The sequence below is a fragment of the Erythrolamprus reginae genome, chromosome 2 (assembly GCF_031021105.1).
Source record: "Erythrolamprus reginae isolate rEryReg1 chromosome 2, rEryReg1.hap1, whole genome shotgun sequence".
In the NCBI taxonomy this organism is placed as follows: Eukaryota; Metazoa; Chordata; class Lepidosauria; order Squamata; family Dipsadidae; genus Erythrolamprus; species Erythrolamprus reginae.
The window spans coordinates 243,048,931-243,071,563 of NC_091951.1; the positions used below are offsets into that span (position 1 = coordinate 243,048,931).

At 40.4% G+C, this 22,633-nt stretch overlaps 1 protein-coding gene across 4 annotated transcripts in view; it reads right to left on the reverse strand.

Moving 5' to 3' along the window:
* Positions 1–22,633, reverse strand: part of PSD3 (pleckstrin and Sec7 domain containing 3) — a 248,184-nt gene that overhangs the window by 62,477 nt on the left and 163,074 nt on the right. The window contains exon 1 of one of the 4 annotated variants that reach the window (XM_070742364.1): positions 21,856–22,014. The exons of the other annotated variants lie outside the window; for them this stretch is intronic. Coding sequence (XP_070598465.1) covers positions 21,856–22,014 — 159 coding nt within the window. Of the gene's footprint in view, positions 1–21,855; positions 22,015–22,633 lie in introns of those variants that run through there. 4 annotated transcript variants of the gene reach the window in all.

Genomic DNA, 22,633 nt, shown 5'->3' on the forward strand with positions numbered 1-22,633 from the left:
AGCTTTAGAGATGTTTATTCTGAACCTCTGAACCAGGGATGCAGATTAGGTTTACGGCCTTTCCTTGTCCTGGGGTTTTTGAATCAGGGTTACACAGAGAATATATATATTTCTATGCTAGAATTCCAGATTAATAAAAATCCTATCCCAACATAGTTTGATATACTGCAACATCTCCTACTTTTTTATTTGAATGCAAGCACCTTATGTCGGTGCTCTGTTCTTGTTATATCCATCGGATCTTCACAAAACAGTCCTAGGGGGGGTTTAAGAGGCTGAGTAGATTCATACAATACATCGTGAACAAGGGCAGAACGACACATAGAAAACAAGGAAGGAATACATTGGATAAAACAACATAACAATATAGCAGCTGAAATGATACCTATCACATACATAAATATTACCCTTAACCAAGAGCCATCAGGAAGCCATGACCATAGAGCATTCCACCAGTTGGGTAATATGTCTGTGCCCATGTTGTCCAACAATTGTTTCATCCCTTTAATCTGTTCTTCAATAGTGGCAGAGTTATCAGTGAGATTGAAACAACACATGTTCTTAACTGCCTGACAGCCTCGATGGTGCAGTAACAATAAAAAGTCAATGGCAGCCCTGTTATCTAATATCGCATGTCTCAGGTCAGATTGCTCTTCATTTAAACCAGTCAAGGCGATGGAGGTTCTGTTAATATCTTTTGCCAAGGTACAAGCAAGCTTTCCTATCAAACGCTGATTGTACGCTGCCAAAGCGGGCACTCCTACAAGTGAGGCAGTTAAAGAAATATATTCAGCTTTGTTCAATAAGACAATGCTATCATCACAGGTGTTATCCAAGGGAATAACAGTTCTGCGTTGCCGATAATGGTGAGACAAAAGTACATCTTGCTTGGAGGGGAGAACAGGAACTAGGCGGGTCAGGCTACAAACGGTTTCAGATAGGTTTGCTGGAATATAGTTGAAGGTCCTGTCACCACATGTAAAAAACCATCCTGGGGGAAGCAGAACATGACCATAGGCAAATGATACATTTTGAATGGTGGAGCAATTGCGCTTCCACATAGCAGGTGACAATTTCAAACAGCGTGGGTGGGATTGATGGGTGGAACAGTTAACAATACGGGCACACGCCACATCTGCTCCTATGGCAACGTGAGGGGTATATAATGACATTGCTCCAGAAGGGAGACGATATGACTTGGGACCCCATTCATAATACCGGGCATAATGTAGTTCCTGGGCAGTTAAAAACATTGACAAAGAGGAATCATTAAGGAACACAGGAAGGGGGGTGCATACAGGGATCAGACAATGCCCAAGAACCATGTGCATATCAACAGTTTGCGACAAACAAAATGTAGACAAGTTGGAAATATTTGCCAGACGTAGCCAAATATTGTACTCCATCCGTTGTTGCAGGTCCATAGAACGTCTGGGGCGGGTGTAAGTGGGAGCACGGGAACAGGTAGGAAAAGCAATAATAAAAAATATGCACAAAAAACACAATAGAAAAATTAAAATGTGTAGAAAAAATGGCGTACATGACATTGGTCCATTTAATTTTTCCCATAGAGTGAAATGGGAGGCGCGTTTGTGAATGCGCAAAACAGGGCATCCTCGTGGAGGAAAGTGTCCTGGAGGGTCAGGAAAAACCTCATCATAAGGTGGAGGCTGATGCAGTCCGGATTCCTGGATGGGCGTGGGAACAGCCTCTGTAGGTGAGGTGGACATCATTGATCAAGGATACAGCACTCAGAGAGGTCAGGGAGGGATTGCTTCTTTTCCTTAGTTTTTGGCAAAAAGGGACGCACGTGCCGGCCAGGGACCCAAAGAACACGACCTTCCAATTGCACAGCAGCGTATCCTCGGCCCCAGGTGATGAGATCTGCGGGGCCTCTCCAGGTCAGATCTGGAAGTAACCTGTAATAAACGGGGGGCCGGGGGGGCAAGGATTCATGCGTGGCAAAATGTCGCTGTGCAGCAGTAGAGAGAGCGGAGGGCCCAGTTAAGTTTAGAAAATTAAGAGTAAAAAGTACTCTGTTTAATTGGTTTTGCAAGGACGGGAGGCCCGGAGGGATTTTCTCCATTTTTAATTTTTCTAGCGCCCGTTTAACGGTTAAATTTCCTCTTTCCACCAAAGCCTGCCCCCTACAGTTAAAGGCTATGCCAAACTTATGCTTGATGCCCCAAGTATTACAGAATTGGGCAAAAGCTGAGCTTTTATAGGCGGGTCCATTATCCGTTTTGAGTTCTTTAGGGCGTCCCATCGTTGCAAAGGTGCGAATACAATGGTTGATAACATGTTTCGTGGTCTCGCCTCTCTGTGGGGAGGCCATAATAAAGCCAGAATAAGTATCAACGGAAACATGTAAATATTTCCAGGGCGCAAAAGGTTGGAATTGCGTAACATCCATTTGCCAAATTTGTGAAGCCTCAAGACCACGCGGGTTGACCCCCATGGGAATGGAGTTAGCATGCTGACTGCATGTGGGGCACTGCTGAACAATGGCCGAGGCTTCAGATTTTGAGATACTAAATTGTTTGGCGAGAGCTTTGGCATTTTGGTGAAAATAGGAGTGGCTCTCCCAAGGGGTAGGGGAGGACAGAGAAAAAACAGCAGGTGACCGTGCCGCCTTATCGGCAGTGTCATTTCCCTCAGTTAGCATTCCTGGGAAAGGCTGATGACTGCGTACGTGAGCAACAAAAAAGGGGACAGTCCTAGCCATAACTAGCTGCTGGAGAGTCAAAAACAGAGCCAATAAGGAGCTGTCAACTGCTGGGGACAGATAAGCATAAAAAATGTTAAGAATAATCTGGGAAACATACAAGGAGTCTACAATAAGATTAAAGGGTGTATCAGACAGTTTCTGAAAGGCCAAAATGGAAGCAGCCAATTCTGCACGTTGAGCAGAGGTTTGGGCTGGGGTGTGGTGTATAACCCATTGGCCATTTCTTTGAAAAACACAGGCTCCCCTGGTTTTTGTCCCGTCAGCAAAAACAGTTAATGCCTGCGGGATAGGTTGGTCTTGCATACAGGTGTTAAAGCGGACAGGGACCAACTGAATTAATTGAATGCGAGTGTCCGCAGGTAGATGGTATAAGACCTGACCAGGCCAGTCCACAAGGGCCATCTGGAGGTCTTCACTTTGAGAAAATAAAGATTCCCACATGGGGAGAGGAAGGGGGACATAAAGTGAGACTGGCTCAAAACCTATGAGCGTTAGACAGCGGCGGCGGCCGCGAACAATTAGAAGAGAATATAATGAAAAGCGAGAAGAAATAGTTTTTCGGGGTGTGTGTGGAAGATGAATCCATTCAATGATTAAGATTGATGAGGGCAATACTTGTATAATACAAGCAGTAGGAATAGAAGGAGTGTTAAGCAAAAGAAGAGACAGAGGGGTATTTTCCTGGCATCTATCCACCCATTTAACACGCAGCGCATTATTGATTTCAGCCAATGTATCCAGCTGCTCAGAGGTGAGGTGGATAAGATCTGAGGGGGAGGAGGCTCCCGCCAGGGCAGAAAAGAGGGGGGTCAACTGAGAAGTTGTGAACCCCAAGTAAGGGCGAGCCCAATTCAGCGATCCCAAATACTGCTGGAGCTGAACCAGGGTGGCAGGGGAGGGTAAAGACAAGGAGGGAAGAACAGGGGAGGAACGGGACTGGGAAAGTTTGTGACCCAGATACAGAAAGGGTTCTGTTTGCTGAACCTTTTCAGGAGCTATAGTCATGCCATTAGCAGTTAAATGTTCAATGAGAAGGAGCAGAATTTGTTGAAAAGATGGGTGAGGCATATCAGCGCAAACCATGATGTCATCCATAAAATGATAAAGAAGAACGTTTTCATGGGCGAGGCGAAAGGGCTCTAATAGTGAATGTACTACGTACTGACACATGGTAGGGCTGTTTAACATGCCTTGAGGTAGAACTTTCCACTGAAAGCGAGAAGTAGGATAACTATTGTTAAAGACAGGGAGAGTGAAAGCAAACAGCAAGCGATCTTGAGGTTGCAGCGAGATAGAAAAGAAAGCATCCTTTAAATCTATTACAGCCAGTTTGAAGTTTCGTGGAATGAGATTGGGGTTAGGCAATCCACATTGTAAGGGACCCATGGGGCGAATTACTTTGTTGACAGCCCTAAGATCCTGCAAGAAACGCCAACGCCCACTTTTCTTTTTAATTACGAATACCGGAGTATTGTAAGGGCTGTTGGAGGGCTCCAAATGACCAAGACTTTTTTGCTCCTCCACTAGCGCTTTAAGAGCTGTTAATTTTTCCAATGAGAGTGGCCATTGATCGATCCAGACAGGCGAAGAATTGAGCAGTTGAAGAGAAAGCAAGGGGTCAGACATGGTTAGTCAAGGACAAGGGAAGCGTTAAACTGAGAAAGAAGATCACGTCCCCAGAGGTTGACGTGAAGAGGCAAAACAACAGGACGGATACGTGCCTTGGTCTTAGAAGAGGGGATTGTAGCTTCTATCCAAGTAGTACTAATCTGTGCACTCTGAATGCCGCCAACGCCCCTCACGGCCGGTGAAGTTTGCAAAGGCCAGTCAGTGGGCCAAAGAGAGGACTGGATGACGGTGACATCAGCTCCGGTATCTAAAATACCAGAAAAGGGAATGCCATTTAGAAAAAGGGTCAGCATAGGTTTAGATGAAGAGACAGAAGAAGTGAGAAGAAGTGTATTCCATGGGTGCTCCTCATGAATGGAAAGATCATCATATTTATAAGGATCAATTTCTAGGGGTACAGGCACAACGACAGCAACATCAGAGTCTTGCTGCACCACAATGGGAGAATCTGGGATACAGACAAGAGCCAAGGAGGTTAGGTCATGGGCAGAAAGTAAAAAGGGGGAAGCAAGAACCCCTTTGGAAATAAGGTCACGATGAGGATATAGCATAAGTGGCAAGGAAGGGGGAAAAGAGAGAGACTGAACATTTAAGGGAAGAAAGTAGACAAGACCAGGGGTCTGCATAGGCACAGTTTCTGCAGCTTGAACAATTGCGGATTGGAAAAAGGTGGTGGATTTACCAGGTTCTATCACCCCAACCGGTGATGTGAGGATGGCAATGGGCTGGGGCTCCTCTGGGCGATCCTCACCCAAATGAATGGAGTCCCGTTCAGGGGGTAGGGATAAGGCAAAATGAGAAGTGGCCTTGAGAGTGGGGCTAGCCACATGCCCCGAACCTAGTTTCCCGAAATCGGTTGGACATTGTTAGGAGAAAAATTAGGAATATATTTGTGGCTGACACGGCATTCACGGGCCCAGTGACCACGGCCGCCGCATTTAGGGCAATGGGTTTGTGGTCGCGCACCTGTGGTTTGAAGGGCAGCACCACCGCCCGGGGCACGGCACTGGCTTCGATAATGCCCATAGCGCTTGCAATTGAAGCAGGCACCTGCCCTGGGGTGGGAAGAAGAGACCTGCAAGGCAGAAATGGCAGAGGCCATGAGTTCAGCCTGGTAGGTAAGAGAGCCTACTCGAGCTGCTTTTTGCAAATAATCAGCCAGGTTTTTTGTGGTATCTCCACGAAGCGGTTCAAGAACTCGCTGACAATCTACATTGGCATTCTCATAGGCTAAACGTAACAACACTTCTTGCCGTGCGTCAGAATTGTTAATATCCCGTTTCAAAGCCTTTTGCAATCGTTCAATGAAAGTGTCATAGGCTTCAGAGGTGCCCTGACGAATAGTAGTGAAGGAAGAAGCAGATTCAGAAGCAGGATCATCTATCTTAGAAAAGGCATGAAGGGCACACTCATTAATAAGAAGAATACAAGCCAAGTTAGTAGCTAGCTGTTGTTGTTGAGTCAGGAACGCACCTTCCCCTTTAAACTGGTCCAGTGGAAATTGCCCATTTTGGGCATGTTTTTCCTCACATTTTTGGTAGAAGAGAGATTTCCAAATTACAAATTGAGTGGATGTTAGACATGCCTCTGCAAGTGTCTTCCAATCCATAGGAAGAAGGTGATAAATTGCAGTAAGATTTTTTAAAACAGCCTGACAATAGGCAGAGGTAAGACCATAATCATTGATAGCTTCTTTTAAGTTCTTCAAGACCTTATAGGGAATGGCCCTATAATGCGGGGCATTACCCCCAAAATCAACAGGGAATTGGGAAATAGTTTCAAGATCTTCTGGAGAAAGAGATGGGTCAGTCAGGGCGGAAGCAAGCCCTTGTGCAACCGCACTGCCAGAAGAAGGATCCGAGCAAAGAGGGGAGGTGAAGTAAGCAGAAGCAGGATTTTCCTGGGAAGGTGTAAGTACAGGAGCAGAAAAATCCTGAGAAGGCATAGGCACGGGATCTGGGGGGGGCATGGGTTGAGGAAGGCAGGGGTCGATGAGGGAGGGGGAATAAGATGGGGGGGGTGCCGAAGGCTCGGTGGGATGAACAATAGAGAGGTTGGAAGGAGGGGGGGATCAAAGTTGTGAAAGCGGAGGGCAGCAAGGACAGCCTTCCAAGTTAAAATAATTTTTGCAGGAGCACAAGGTTCCTGGTAAAGATACGTACCTATCTTAATCCAAACGGCAGGCTTTAATGAGCCGTGAGGAGGATAAGAGGGACAATGTTTCCAGACATAAGTTAAGAGTTGGCGTAACTCACGTTTAGTAGGGAAAAGAAAGTTTTTTCTTAATTTAGATTCAAAAGCTCTGAGAATTTGCCCAAGTTCCTTTACATGAAGGTCCCTTTCCCTTGACAAAACCTCTCCCATACTTACGGAGAATCGTCCGTTCCTTTCCTGACGGACGACGAAATGCGCAGATAAGTAATGAGAGTCTCAGGCACGTGACGATCGCATCGGCACGCCGAGGTAACAGGATAATCATGCCCGCATTCTCCACCACTTGTGGTACCGCTGAGTCCTAATGAACGCAATGCCTTCAAAAGGGACAGAGAGCAAGGCAAGCCAGTGGGGCCACTCACGAAAGCGAATCCTAGAAAGTAGAAACTGGACACATTCTCTCTCTGGGTGAAGTGACATGGTGTAGAGCCATGCGCTTCTATTTATTTAGGAACATAAGGAAATGGGGTATGATTACATATACATGTCAAAATGATACATAGCTTCAAACGTATCTTTGAGCCTCTTCCTTTCCCATGCATATCAAGGAAAAGATCTTCAAGGAGTTTCCTAAAAAGCAAATGTTTATTCGCACCTTCTTATCTGGCCTAATCTCCCTCAATTGGCCTGCTGGTCTGTATTGCTCCAGGCAATGAAACCTCCTCCCTTTGATCCTACAATGTCCTGTCCGGAGTTGTGAAAGCTTTAGAGATGTTTATTCTGAACCTCTGAACCAGGGATGCAGATTAGGTTTACGGCCTTTCCTTGTCCTGGGGTTTTTGAATCAGGGTTACACAGAGAATATATATATTTCTATGCTAGAATTCCAGATTAATAAAAATCCTATCCCAACACTATACTTGCCGTGAAGATGGCCAGATGTCAAGTAGAACTTGAGGGATTCTACCTTTTTGTAAGTCTACGGAGAGGGGCGGCATACAAATCCAATAAATAATAATAATAATAACGTGCGTCCCCTCCCTTTGTAGGGTTTTATATCTGTAAATTATTGATCAATGGATTTCTTATGGTTGTATTTTTGCAATGTCCCCACACGATCAGGATTTGGGTACTTAGCAACCAGCAAGAATTTACAATGGCTGCAGTGTCCCACGTTCACACGACTGGTGTTTGAGATGTTCCCTGAAGACTTCCATCAAGCAAAGTCAATGAGGAAAGCTTGCTTTGGTTAACAACTGCATGATTCACTTATTGACTGCAGTGATTCATTTTAATGACAAAAAATGTTTTCGCCAAGAAAAAGAGAATATTTGTAGCTCAGGGATGGAAATGAAATGTCTTTTCTTCCCCAAAATAAGTAACATCATCAATAGTGCACTAATGATGTTACATAGTATCGATAATGAAATGTCTGCAAGCAAACACAACCAAGCTCAGAGAGTACTCCAAAAAACGGGCTGTAAAATCTGCTGTGATTAATTTAATAACTGCCTCATTTAGTGACAGAGATTCTGGTCTCAATTGTCTTTGTAAGTCAAGGACTATCTGTAATATCTATAAATATTTTACCTGTGCTTGGGGTAGGAAGGAAGGAGTTCTATGACTGGGAATGAAATCTGAACTAAAAAAAAATTTGGGGTCATCATACTCGACTTCAGTTGGAAGAAAGAATTATAAACTGTCAAGATGAGCATGATGTGCAAAACAATTTCAAACTCACATTGCATTATCTATTATAGATTTAATTCAGATAGATAGACCTTAAGCACATCAGGCTTTTCCTGAATTATTTCCCTGAATAAGTATTATTAATATCAATGTTCAACTAACATTTCATTTGCAGTTTTAATTTATTGTTTGATCCTATGCTCTGATTTCAACCGAGTTCTCATAATGTTTTTAATAGAAAGATGCTATTAAAATGAGCATTCTAAAGCTACTTAACTGATCTTCAACTGTGCTAAATGAAAACGGAGACATCTAATGAATATCAAAGATAAGAATCCAGCAATTTCCCATACTTTTGATATCTGGCTTTATTCTTGTTTAAAAATAATACATTGCTATATCACAAAAGATTTACTTTTTATAGTTTAAAAATCAACTGCCTCGGTGCAAGCATGCCTACACTTTTCACTGTTATTCCATTCACTGTTATTTTATTTGTTATTTGTACAACCCAGGAAGATTTATATAATGTTTTCACTGTATCCTCCCCAATCAACAACAATCCTATAAATACTCCCATCTATAGCAATAGCAGTAGCATTTAGGCTTATATACTACTTCATAGTGCTTTACGGCTTTCTCTAAGCTGTTTATAGAGTCAACATATTGTTCCCAACAATCTGGGTCCTCATTTTACGGACCTCGGAAGGATAGAAGACAGAGTGAACTTTGAGCCAGTCAGGATCAAAATCCGAGCAGTGGGCAGAGTTAGCCTGCAATACTGCATTCTAACCACTGTGTCACCACGTCTCATCTATGTTGTGAGTATACCAAAAAAGGCAAGATAATGGATATGACACTGCAAGGTGGATGCAGTGTCACACAATAAATATGCCCCTTTCTCCAAGGACATATATGAAATGGACATGGATTATATCACATATGTCTGCCATCTTACCTTTTTTGACCACAGTATCTGTCCATTATTATTCATAAGTATTAAACTTGTGATATTGGTGATTAGCAAAGCCTTTTGATAGTTTACAACAGCAAAAAGAAAAGCAACGCTACAGGTAGTTCTCAACCATTCATTTAACAAAAGTTTGGTCTTACAATAGTGCATCACAATTTAAGCACTTGGGAAACAGCTCACATTTACAATGGTTATATAGGGCTGCTTATTACATGATCACAATTTGCAACTTTCTCAGCCAGTTTCTGGTAAACAAACTTCTTGGGGAAGCCAAATTTAATTTGATTTAATTTATTAGATTTGTATACGCCCCTCTCCGAGGACTCAGAGCGGCTCACAACAGAATACAATATCACAAATCCAATATGTTAAAAAAGTACATTAAAAAACCCATTATTAAAACCATACAACTCAGTCATACCATATACAAATTTGTTTAATAATCATGTGATTTACTTAATGACTGCATGATTCACTTAATGGCCACAATGAAAGTGTTGTGAAACTAGGTCTGGTCCTGCCATAAATTAATCACTGCCATCCCATAGCGACTGAAATTCTGAACCCAATTGTGCTTATAAGTCAAGAACTACCACTAATGTTAAAAAATATAATTACAGGACTATTTACAAATGTTTTACCGACATTTGTAACTAGATAAGTTACAAACTCAGAACATTATTAGCATTCTTACCTGGAAATGATTAAAAGACAATATACTGGGCAGCAAGCAAGATTCTGATAAAAGAGAGTGGCTTTTTTTTTTAATGTGCATGGAAGATATGTGGCTCAGTGTAAATGAGAAAAGTTACTGCACTGAAATTACACTAGTCTGAGAAATAAACAAGTATTCCCTCAACACTCAGCTCCATATATTAAAGTACGTGACTTCATAAATTATACAAATACCTTTCTAGTTGAATAACTGTCCATTCCCACCATTAAAATTGTATCCACATTTTAGCCAGCCTGGGATCTGAATCATGGCAACTTGGAAGTAAATACAGTGTGCAAATTAGCAAGCGGCTCATATTGGTGGGTTGGCAAAATACACCGCTGTCACAGGTACAAACATCTGTGTCAAACAATGGCGTAAGTTAGAACTTCGACCAAAAATGAGCAGTATAGAGCAATCAAAGGGGGATCCTTTATTCAAATTTAACTACTAATTGTGGGCTACCAACCAAGAGCAGGAAGACATGGATTGCAATATTGTAGGCAGCAAACAAGATACAAATATGCAAAAGGAGCTGAAACATTAAAGCCTAGAACAATCACATAACACCAGGAAGTGACTTAGTCAGATAACTCCCTAATAATTCACTCAAGTATATAAGAAGGAAGGAAGAAGAATAGCACAATGAACTTCAACTTTCTACTATAATCAATCTAAACGAAAACTGTTTTAACCTCCTTGTGGAATTAATTTCCACACTTGTTCTACCCAATGATGCTGTCCGGTTATGAAACTTTATAAAGAGAAAGTAACTTCCTTTATATAAGTGGTCCTGATACTATTCAAATACAGTGTTCCCTCGCTTTTCGCGGGGGATGCGTTCCGAGACCGCCCGTGAAAGTCGAATTTCCGTGAAGTAGAGATGCGGAAGTAAATACACTATTTTTGGCTATGAACAGTATCAGAAGCCTTCCCTTAGCACTTTAAACCCCTAAATTGCAATTTCCCATTCCCTTAGCAACCATTCAGATTATTACTCACCCCGTTTATTTATTAAAGTTTATTAAAAAAAATATTTATTAAAGGCAGACAAAAGTTTGGCGATGACATATGATGTCATCGGGCGGGAAAAACTGTGGTATAGGGGGAAAACCCACGAAGTATTTTTTAATTAATATTTTTGAAAAACAGTGGTATAGACTTTTCGTGAAGTTTGAACCCGTGAAAATCGAGGGAACACTGTATACCCATTCTGAGAGGCAAACTTCAAAGTTCTCGTCTGTATTTTATTTCTATGGTTTAAGATAAGTTACAGCCCACACTCAGGGCAGCTGTTCCCTATGTTTTTCATATATGCAAAGCATTAATCCATATTGTGGCTGTAGGCCAAACCTTGTAAGAGAATCTTTAACACAAGTCTACATCATTTTTGAAGTAACATTGTGTGCTTGCCCAGCTGAACCAACAGAACCAATTGCTTTTTAATAGAGATGGTGCTGAGATTTGAGTGAAAATCCTCCGAAGTATTAAGCATTGTTCATTTATGGATTCTAAGCTCTTTTGAGCTCCTAAAATCTTTTTTCTGAGTAAGCTCACCTCTTTACAAATATGATCTGTTTTAAAGGAAGTGGAACTGACAGTAGGCGCTAAAAGCTTGAAGTAAGCAATGCCTATAATTGGACAAGAAAATTAATTATTTTTAATTGGAATCGTAAACGGCTGGCTTTGCTAGTTTGAAACCCCAGAGAACGGCTTTTGCTGACAAATATGTAGATGGGTTTTTAAGGCCCAGTGAGCTCTTTCTGTTGTTGCTGTTTGAAGGAAGAGGAAGCTGTTGATCATTCATTTTTTATGCTTGGCTTTTATACGGCGACACCCTGGAGAGATATGAGAGAAATCTCAGCATTGCTCTAATCATAATTCTACTGAGGACAAAACAACTTTACCTCAAAATTATTCTTAATTCAAAAGGCTGTATTGGCACTGGTGATTAAACTGTTACCAATGGGTTGGAATGGGACGGCAACATTGAGATGATGCAAACAATCCTTTAGGTCAAGCTCAATCTTGGATTAATTTATAGGCAATCTCTGTAGTTTTATCAGCCACAAATGGTTGGCTGTTACCTTCTGAGGCAAGCTGTATTTTCACTGATTTTAGAGCCTGGGGTTTCCTAATGATCTCTCATTCAATACTAATCAGGTCCATACGATCTTGGAAAATTCTGGATAGATTTTTCATTATTACCCAATGTCAGCTATATAGGGTGCCGTTATCTACCTGGCAGGTAATAGAAATCCCTAATTTATAATTTGGTATATTTAATAACAAGTCATACAAATATCCAGACATCATCCTATCAGTTCTATTTATGGGACTGTCTCCTGCCTCATGTATCACAGTGGCCAGTCAGGTCACATTGAGTTGACCTTCTCCAGGTCCCGTCAGCCAAGCAATGTCACCTGGCAGGGCTGATGGAAGGGCCTTCTCTGTGGCGGCTCTGGTCCTTTGGAACCAACTCCACCCAGAGATTCGCACTGCACCCTCCCTGCCGGTCTTTCGAAAGGCTTTAAAAACCACCTCTGCTGGCAGGCCTGGGGCTGTTGAGCACTGGCACCCTACTCTGGCCGAATAATATGTCTGTGATGATATGAATGTTGGTTTAATGGTTTTAAATGTTTGGGCTTTTAGATTAGTTTTTAAATGTTGAATTTCCAAATATAACTTTTAGGGTTGGATTTTATTATTGTCTATTTTGTATTCTTTTTATGCTGTATCCCCTGGAAAAGGGAGACCTAGAAATAATAATAATAATAATAATAATAATAATAATAATAATAATAATAATAATAATAATAATATACTCAGCTGCAATGGCAGTTTATTATAATCTATTGTTTGTTGTTTTAACCATTCAGTCGCATCCCTCCATGCTATCTTGTCAAGCACAGCTTTTTTCAATTGTTGGATGTTCAACTTTTAGATATGATATTATCAAGCCAACATTTTCTTTGTTTGTCCCTTCTTGTTTCATTAACCATTCCTAGCATCATTGCTTTCTCCAATGAATTTCCACGCTTGACATGGTTGAAGTAAATCAGACATAGTTTTATGATTTTAGCTTCTAGTGATGTGTCTGGTTTTATATGATTTAACACCTTTCTGTTAGCTGCTCTAGCTGTCCATGGTATGTGCAACAATTTACATCACCAGCACAATTCAAAGGCGTCGATTCTTTTTTGATCAGCCATTCTTAGTGTCCAACTCTCACATCCATTATTATAGGGAAGACTGTTGCTCTAACTAGCCTGCTTTTTGTATTTATATCAATACCTCTGTTTTCCAGATCTTATTCATGTTAACCATGGCCTAGGATTATCCTGTGCTTGATTTCAGAAGTAGAAATGCCATTGTGAACAATTTTGGATCCAAGGAAGATAAATTCTGGAACTAATTCAATCCCCTCCTTGATGATTTTAAACATCTAATGTTCATTGCAGCTTTTGTCATTATATTTGTTTTTCTGATGTTAAGACTCATTTCATTTTGTCCTTGATTTTTTTCCAAGTCTTGATTGACATTATTGTCATCAACCATATGCAGGTCCCAAGCCCAGACATATAGGGAGGACTAGGGAACGCAATGGTGAACTATTCTGTAAAAAAATATGAACAGAACACTTAACGGCAATAATTGAACATGATTCAGAAATGGATAACAACAGTGGAACCTCCAGGCTGGGTAGTAGCTTGCAAGCTACTGGAGAAGAGCAAGAACTAGCTTTTAGTAGTTAGAATTTTTATGATATTATTGGAGGAAAGTCTTCAGGAAGCTAAACAGTTGCAATATATAGACCATAGTATAATAACTGAAGCATACATCAGTTGCCAAGGTTGTAGCTAGCTCTCAGAACTATGTGTACACCCTTCCCTCCATGTATTTGTATTTGTATTTATTAGATTTGTATGCCGCCCCTCTCCGAAGACTTGGGGCAGCTAACAACAATATAAAAAGACAACGTAAACAAATCTAATATTAAAACAATCTAAAAAAACCCAATTTAAAGAACCACTCATACATACAAGCATACCATGTATAAATTCTATAAGCCTAGGGGGAAGGGAAATTTCAATTCCCCCATGCCTGATGACAGAGGTGGGTTTTAAGGAGCTTGCGAAAGGCAAGGATGGTGGGGGCAACTCTGATATCTGGGGGGAGTTTAATTTAATTTATTTGTATGCCACCCCTCTCCGTAGACTCAGGGCGGCTAACAACAATAAGACAATATAAACAAATCTAATATTTAAGTTTAAGTTAAATTAAAAAACCCTAATTTAAGAAACCAATCATACATACAGACATACCAAGCATAAATTTTATAAGCCTAGGGGGAAGGGAATATCTCAATTTCCCCATGCCTGACGACAGAGGTGGGTTTTAAGGAGCTTACGAAAGGCAAGGAGGGTGGGGGCAGTTCTAATCTCAGGGGGGAGTTGGTTCCAGAGGGTCGGGGCCGCCACAGAAAAGGCTCTTCCTCTGGGTCCCACCAGACAGCATTATTTAGTTGACGGGACCCGGAGAAGGCCAACTCTGTGGGACCTTACCGGTTCCTGGGATTCGTGCGGCAGAAGGCGGTCCCGGAGATAATATAATCACTAATGATTGATAAGAATAATGCTATCAGCCATTAATCTATATGCCTAAGCATATAACAATATAAATATATATCATGCCTCAGCACATCTTCCTGCTTACTAGGGTTCATGATCCCAAAGGTCTTACCACACTATTCATGCACAAATCCTTAACTTTATTGATTCCACCTTCACCATTCCATTTGTGGGCCAGCAGGCTATGTACATTTTTTGACAGTTATGAAATCCTTTAGCCAGAACTAACTTTGAATAAATATACATTTAAAAAAATTTGGGGAAGAACCCATCAAAATTTGGGAAGGGCAGACTAACCAGGCAATATTATTTCTAGGTAAACCATTCCACATGTAGGGCCCAATTCCTCTGTTTTTGATTGTCCAAATATGAGAAGCAATTATCAATGTAGGACTGATGTAATATACACTATATTTGTATAGTGTATGCTACATCAGTCCTACACTATATTCCATTCACATTCTTATTAAAAGAAAAACCTGCCTATTTCTCAAGTCTCCAATTCCCTAAATCACTTTGTACAGACTCCAAATAGAAGGATAATGCTTTTTCTTGGACTGAATTGTTTCAGGAAGGACAATGGACTGTTGGTTAAGAATGCTTGTCCATGCAAAGGAGTAAGCATTTTGTTCAATTATAGAAAATGTCTTACTCAAATTGCAGTCGCTGACATTTCATGTGCTTTGGGGGCCATCAGAGGTGGGATGGAAACAGAGAACTAAGCAAAGTGTGCTTTAAAAATTGCCGTAGCCATGCTACCATGATCAAAACTGTATATTTGTACTGAAACACACTTGAAGCACAACTATAAATGAAATAATTATATTTCATTTTAATATATTCATATATTTCAATAAATGAAAATAATTATATTGCCTTTTTGATCTATAGTTATATGCAACCAAAATCCAGCCGCTTGAAGTAGCACCAGTTCCAATAGCAGAAATCGGGCAGGGTTTTTCTTTATGTTTTGATTACCTTTTTTTTACAGCCTCTTCATCACTTTATATAATTTTTCTGTGGTTTTTGAGAAAAGTTAATTTTTATGCCAAACAATGCTTAATGCAGTTTCTCTGGATATGTCTCTTAGATTGCACAATTATTTTTTTTAAAAAGCAGATTATAAACTGGCTTTGTATCTTTCTACAGGGCAGCTACTTTTAAAATTTTTGTCGTGTTACAAATAATAATTACTATTTCTTTACTTTCTACAGTTTTTGCTGTTTAGCAAAACAACAAAGGTTTACTTCTGGCCCGTCACATGAAATCTTAATCAGCTCTCTGTCTTCTGATATTTCACTGGACATTACCTAAGTATTTTCAAACATTTCTTAGCAACTAAATAGGGAGGAGGAGAGAAGGAGATTAAAACTGTTTAATGAAAAGTAAATTCTGAAAATATCTTTTCTATAAGACTTTTATCGAATCACAGTACAGACAGTCGTGACCAAAGGCAATGAATTCATTAATCCAACAGGAGCATAGAGCAAGTGACCGGTGATGTATGAAATTAACCATATTTGTAGTAATATTAAAATTGATATAAAAGAGTAGGGGAGTTTTAGAAATGAACATTTTAAAGAGGCACTGTGTTTCTTTCTTTTAGAGGTTTGAGCATTTTACCAACCAAGAGCCTACATATGTGATGATTCATAGAATAAAATACTTAATTCATCACTACTGCTCCTCGGAGACCAGTACTGCTAAAACTGCTCTCATCGTGGCTAAGAACAGAATCTGCTGAGGGAAAAATCTCTGCACATGACTACAGGGATTATTTATGAAGATCTGATAGAGAAAATCTCCACCAAAGCCTGCAATGAAGGAAGGCAAATAGGGTGACATTCAACATCACCAGTTGAATTGAGTTCTATGGGGCAACAATAGGTCAGAATAGGGCATATCTTACATCTGCAATGCTTTTATTTCTCTATTTACTAATCACACTCTGTTCAGGACTTTGCAGATTTGCCTAAATCAAAGCCCTGAATTGCAGCACTTAGAGCAATGCCAGCAAAGTCTGTATTTTGTCTCTGTTCATGACTGACTTCTCAATGCCGAGACTGGAATTCCAGCTTGTTCTTTGTGAGCAGAGTATGTCCCCCACATGGTATAGGCCAGTGATGGCAAACCTATGGCATGGGTGCCACAGGTGGCACGCAGAGCGAGCCGTTGCCCTAGTTCAGCTCCAACGCACATGTGTGTCCCAGCCAGCTGATTTTTGGCTCACACAGAGACTTTGGGAAGGCGTTTTTGGCTTCCAGAGGGCCTCCGTGGGGATGGGAAAGGGCATTTTTATCCTCCCCCAGCTCCAGGGAAGCCTTTGGAGACTGGGGAGGGCAAAATACAACCCTACTGGGCTCACCAGAAGTTGGGAAACAGGCCATTTCTGGCCTCCAGAGGGCCTCTGGGGGAGCTGTTTTCACCCTTGCCAGGCATTGGATTATGGGTATGGGCACTTGCACATGCATGATACCATGCGCACATGCTCTTTCAGCAACTGAGGAAAAAAAGGTTCGCCATCACTGGTATAGACCAAAGTATGCTGGAACTGGGGACCACGTTCATTCAGCATCCTACTCTCTCACTCACATACCAACGCAAGCAACCGATGAGGCAATTTGATGCCTCTGATGTTGCCATTGGTTTAGCTGAACTGAGGTTGAGCATATGTGTCAGAAAGAAGAAGGCAGAAGGGAGGTGTTCTTCCCCGTTGATATTTTGGCAGCTTTAGTGAAATGAAGGGGGGATTGAGACAGCTGTCATCTGCTTCCAGCTCCACCCTAACTTGCTCTGCATGAATTCTTCAGGCATTCTTGATTTAAGTCATATACCTCCCCTACCTCTTGAAATAGATAATATTTATACAATCCATCATATTAATGAAAGCTCAAGAAGAATCTTAGGATTAAATACATTCAGAACAATACTGAATTGCAGAGGTCAAATATAAAGTTAATAACGAGGTTTTTTTTAATGTTTTAAAATTATTAGATTTGTCTTGAATTGTTTTATTGTTGTTGTGAGCCGCCCCAAGTCTACGGAGAGGGGCGGCATACAAATCTAATAATAAATAAAATCAAGTCTGGGAAAGTAGGACTTGGCTAGAAAATGAAAATATGGAATATAGACAAAAGATTTTTATGATGCTATAGCTCCTTAGGTGGATTCCTTTTTTAAAAAGGCAGCACCCTTTCACATTAACATTCTGCTGTTGCCATTAAAAATATGTTTCCAGAAAGGGGAGGGGAACCATTTTATACGTACTCAAAAACAGGTTTAACCCTTCAGTTTTTAAGCACATACATTGCAACCATTTTGATTTGGTAGGAAAAACATGATGCGGATGCCCAGATATTCCATCCAACATATCTGGAAATATCAGAAGCAAAATGTAACAGCCCTGATAAATAGTACATGAAAAAATGCATCTGTTTTCTTGTACTTCTTTAAATAATGACCTAGTCCCATGAAGAAATCAACATGTTAAGAAAGAATCAAAAGGTTTGCAGAAAAATAAAATACTATTCTAATAAATGGACAATCTGCTCCAAACTCCAACGATGGCTAAGGGAACTCCATAGTTATCTAGCTCAGTTTTTACAATGTATGGAACATTGGCTGTCAAAATAAATATAGAAAATGGAGGCAGGAGGTAATAGATTCTCCAGTCTGCCTTAGGCTGTTGGTCTGCAGCTGTCAAACTTTCCAGCTCACTCCAGGCATCAGCACTGTGTCGGGGAATTCCAAAAATGGTAGTACCAATATTTTTACAGCATTTAAATCAAGACCCAATTACCATTTTCTGATTTCAAATAATGTTATTGCTACCTTTAAAAAAAATAAAAACAGTTTGTTTTATATTAAAGAGGCAGTCCTAAACTGAATCCTCAATTCACAAACAGTTGCTAATTGCTCCATTACCATTACTCTCAGGATATGCCCAAATTACCCCTTATGTAATTAACCGTAGTTTAAGAACCAACATTCTAAAGAGCATCAGGTTGGAAAATCTTTTCTGATAACCACCTTTTCAACCACAGTATCTTCAAGATACTTGGGCTTGCACTCCAGAATTGTCTGCAATGGCAGTACAGGATTGGGAATTACAGAACTAAGAAAATGGGTGCGTGGATGAATGAGAAAACAAGCCATTTTGGTGTAATGGTTAAAATGTTGGAATAAAAGCAGGAAGATCCAAACTGTCTTCTTCTCTTAGGAATTGAAGTCAGATGGATAATTTTGGGCCAGTCATTTTCAACCTAGAATGGAAAATAGAAAATCACCTATCCACCATCCTATATTGGATCAGGTAGGAAATGAATACATTATGCGTTATGATTTTTATTTATTTTGTATCCACCTTTATTATTTTTACAACTAACTCAAAAAAGCAAATATATCCAAAACACTTTCTATTTTCTCCACAATCCTGTAAGAGGAGTGGGACTGAGGGAAAGTAACAGGCCCAAAATAATCCACCCAGCTTTCATGGCCAAGGCAAGATTAGAATTCACATATTCCTGGTTTCTAGCCTGATACCTTAACCAGTGTTTCCCAACCTTGGAAACTTGAAGGTATTTGGACTTCAACTCCCAGAATTCCCCACCAGCATCTGCTGGCTGGGGAATTCTGGGAGTTGAAGTCCAAATATCTTCAAGTTGCCAAGGTTGGGAAACACTGCATTAACCACTAGATTTGTGGATTTCAACTCCCAGAATTCCATGTCCTGACTGGGGAATTCTGGGAGTTGAAATTCACAAATCTTAAAGTTGCCAAGATTGGATACCCCGGATTTATATGAAAAAGTGAGATTCCAAAGCTTTGTTTTCGATATTACTTTTTTTTTAGAATTACACTATGCTCCATTCATAGACCGATCAATGAAAGTTGCGCAATAGCAATAATAAATTGATCCTGTATTAATATATTTTCTTGTTGTCTTCATGATATAGAACAATCACCCCAAATTCCCGTGGTTAAGCACTCATACTAGAATATCCCTTCCTGTTCTTAATATATGTTACTAACACGAGACAGGTATGAAGATTGGAAAAGAGTTATTATTTAGAAGCCGTTTCTTTTTATTTCATTTCTTTTACTCATTTATTTTTTAGCCACTCTTAAAGTATAAAGAGTAATATAGATGATCCAGGTGGACAGGGATAAAAAAAGAAACTATGTCACCAAATGTTTAAATGACTTTCACCAGAGTATATTGAAGGTCAATTGTCATTCCCTCCAGAATTCAACTTACCGTATATATTCTACCAGTTGATATTTTATGTTGGTTCAATGATTTAATTGTTTCATTATTTTATTTTAGATTTTATCTAGACTTTAATTCTTCTGGGTTTTATTTTCTATACTTTTTAACCATAGACTTGATAATGTTTCATGTAGGAAGAAAAAAAAAAGATTCATCTAAATATACCCATACGGAGTTAATCTGCTGGATTAAAAAGTACCCTGCTTGAAATGACTGTCAAATTATATGAAAGTTTTGTCTGTGAGGAATAACCTCTGAGGTTCTTCTGATAGAGAGTGATAAGCATGCGTGAGTCGGGCTAAGCAACAAAATCAGCATCACAATCAGCCAGATTTGGTCTTCTCTCAGAAAAAGGGGTGGGGCCATATCCAGTGGTTCTTAATTAAAGGGTATTATTACCGTAGGAAACTGCCTTGTTTTGGCAGATCTTTGATCCATCCAACCCACTGTTCTGATATTAACTGGCAAATGCTCTGCAGAGTTTCAGAACAAAAGTCCTTCCAGTTTTACTCGGAGATCCCAGACATTAGAGTGAGACCCTTTTGCCTTCGCAACATGTGATGTGATTAACACACACTGGTTTTTTTGCTAGGAATACTTCTAAAATTTGAATGGAATCATTTGAAATCCTCTGCTGGTTGGGGGGGAGGGAGGGGTTCAGTCACCCATGCAAATGTTCTAGGTTTAGGTTAGGTTTATTGGATTTATATGCCGCCCCTCTCCGCAAACTCGGGGCGGCTCACAACAATAATAAAAAACAGTACAGTACACAATACCAAATCCAATGCCCACTAAGCTTCTAAGCTTCAGTTATCAATAATATTCACCTGATTAAACTATTCAGTTGCTGCCAACTAATTATATCCTGCCACAAGATGCAGCCATGACCGTACCATTTGTTTTTATCCTAATTTCACGGTTTGGTGGGTGAAGAATTCACCAGAAAACTGAACATCTACGAATATGTAAGCAACTTTGAGAATTCCATCCCTTTCCTCTCCCTGCAAGGTAGCAAGAAAGGTTTAATGTATTTCTTGGAGAATTACAATAGAACGATTACAGCAACGTTACAAACGCTTGCAGATTTTGACACCTATCTTATCCCAAATCTCTGGGCTTCTGATGTGAATGGACCTTTTAGAAAATGGCACTGGGATAATAGTATCAAACCCAGAAGGAGGGAACAAATGAGAAAAGAGAACAGGTGCATAAACCCTCCTGCATTAAGAGCCCCTTTGCAGCTTACTCGCAATGTTGCAGAGTCACAGGTTATATGGCACCTCCGTACTAACATACTTGTGAAACGTTAGTAGCATGTTGCAGTGAAAGAGAACAGACAGATGGGGAAATGGTCAAACTGAGAATCAATCTTTTAAAAGATATCCCAGTTATGTGGACTGAACTCTTAAAACCATATATTGTTGCTTTTAAAAGAGACAACATACACACACGCAAGCTAAAATGAACACACTATGACACTTTAAAAGCACTTCGAGTAGCTCCTGAGACAGGTAGATGGATAATATCTACAGTGACAAGCACAATACAGAGATGACAATTTTTTAAAAAAAAATAATCTCCCTTCGTATGAAAACACACCAAATGTAAAAATGAATGTTTCATAGCAATATTGACCCCTCTGCTATCTATAAAAATACCACCTGAATCATACAACCCACTCACACAGAGCCGTACCAGGGGAAAAGGGAAAGGAATCTCCATGCAATATATGGAAGATTTTGGTATATACGTGCCAGAAGGGATTTATTTCCCCCTCTCTGTCACCCACCCACCCATCCCACCTACCAGTGCAATGCAGGTATGTTTTGTGAAACCCTATGAAAATCTATCTAATAGCTTTTTTTAAAAAAAGCTGACCACCCCTCCCCTTCTAGGTGATTCCTTCCCCAAAGCAATTTTTAAGGAATGCTTTAAAGTTAAAAAACAAAAATAGATACTACTATCAACTTGGAATTACTGATAACACTCCTTCTGCAATTGCCACAAATATGGAGGCAATCGATATGCATCCATTCGTCCACGCATCCATACCATCTATTCATTTACCTTAGCATCCTTAGCAGAAAACTCCGTGGAGTTGGAAATTTTCATAGACTTTGAGCGGTGGGTTTGCCGCCAGACGGGGTCTTCTCGTGGGTATTTGACTGAACCTGTAGCTCTCACCCGGACTTTGCTGGTACTCTGCACACTATTAACTCCAATCATTTCGTCAAAGTAAATAAAGGCTCTTTAAAGAATTTGGTATCTATAAAAGTATCAGGGCAGGCTGAGAGTAATAAGGAACCCTTTAGGAAAAAAAATTCTCCTCAGGATAATTTTAGAAAGAGAGGAACCTCCGTGATGCTCAGGCTGTAGCAATTTGCTTAAAGATGCACCAAGCTGGTTCCCCCGCCGCCACCACCACACATACCCCCACACACAAACACACAGTCTCTCTCACACAAAGCATCTTCAACTACAGTGTTTTGAGGCAGCGTGATTGTTCAAGGCACGGCTCACGTCACTGGCTGAAAAATATAAAAGGGTGGAAACCCCACCCCTCCACGCTCCCTGACTGCTCAGCAGATATCGCCATCCGGCTCCTACACACACACACACACACACACACACACCGAGGACTCAAGAGGGTCTGTTTCAAACAGCAGAGCAGATGGCGAAAAGCCAAGTCAAAAGTAATTCATTTTGAACTAAAGACAGGCTACACTTGTAATTCCAGCAATGCCACGTTAAAGTGCATTAACTGAGCTCAAGTAAAATAGAGATGAATCAAAGAATAGCCTCAAGGATTGAAATAAAGAAATAAAGAAAGAAAGCCCCACCAGCT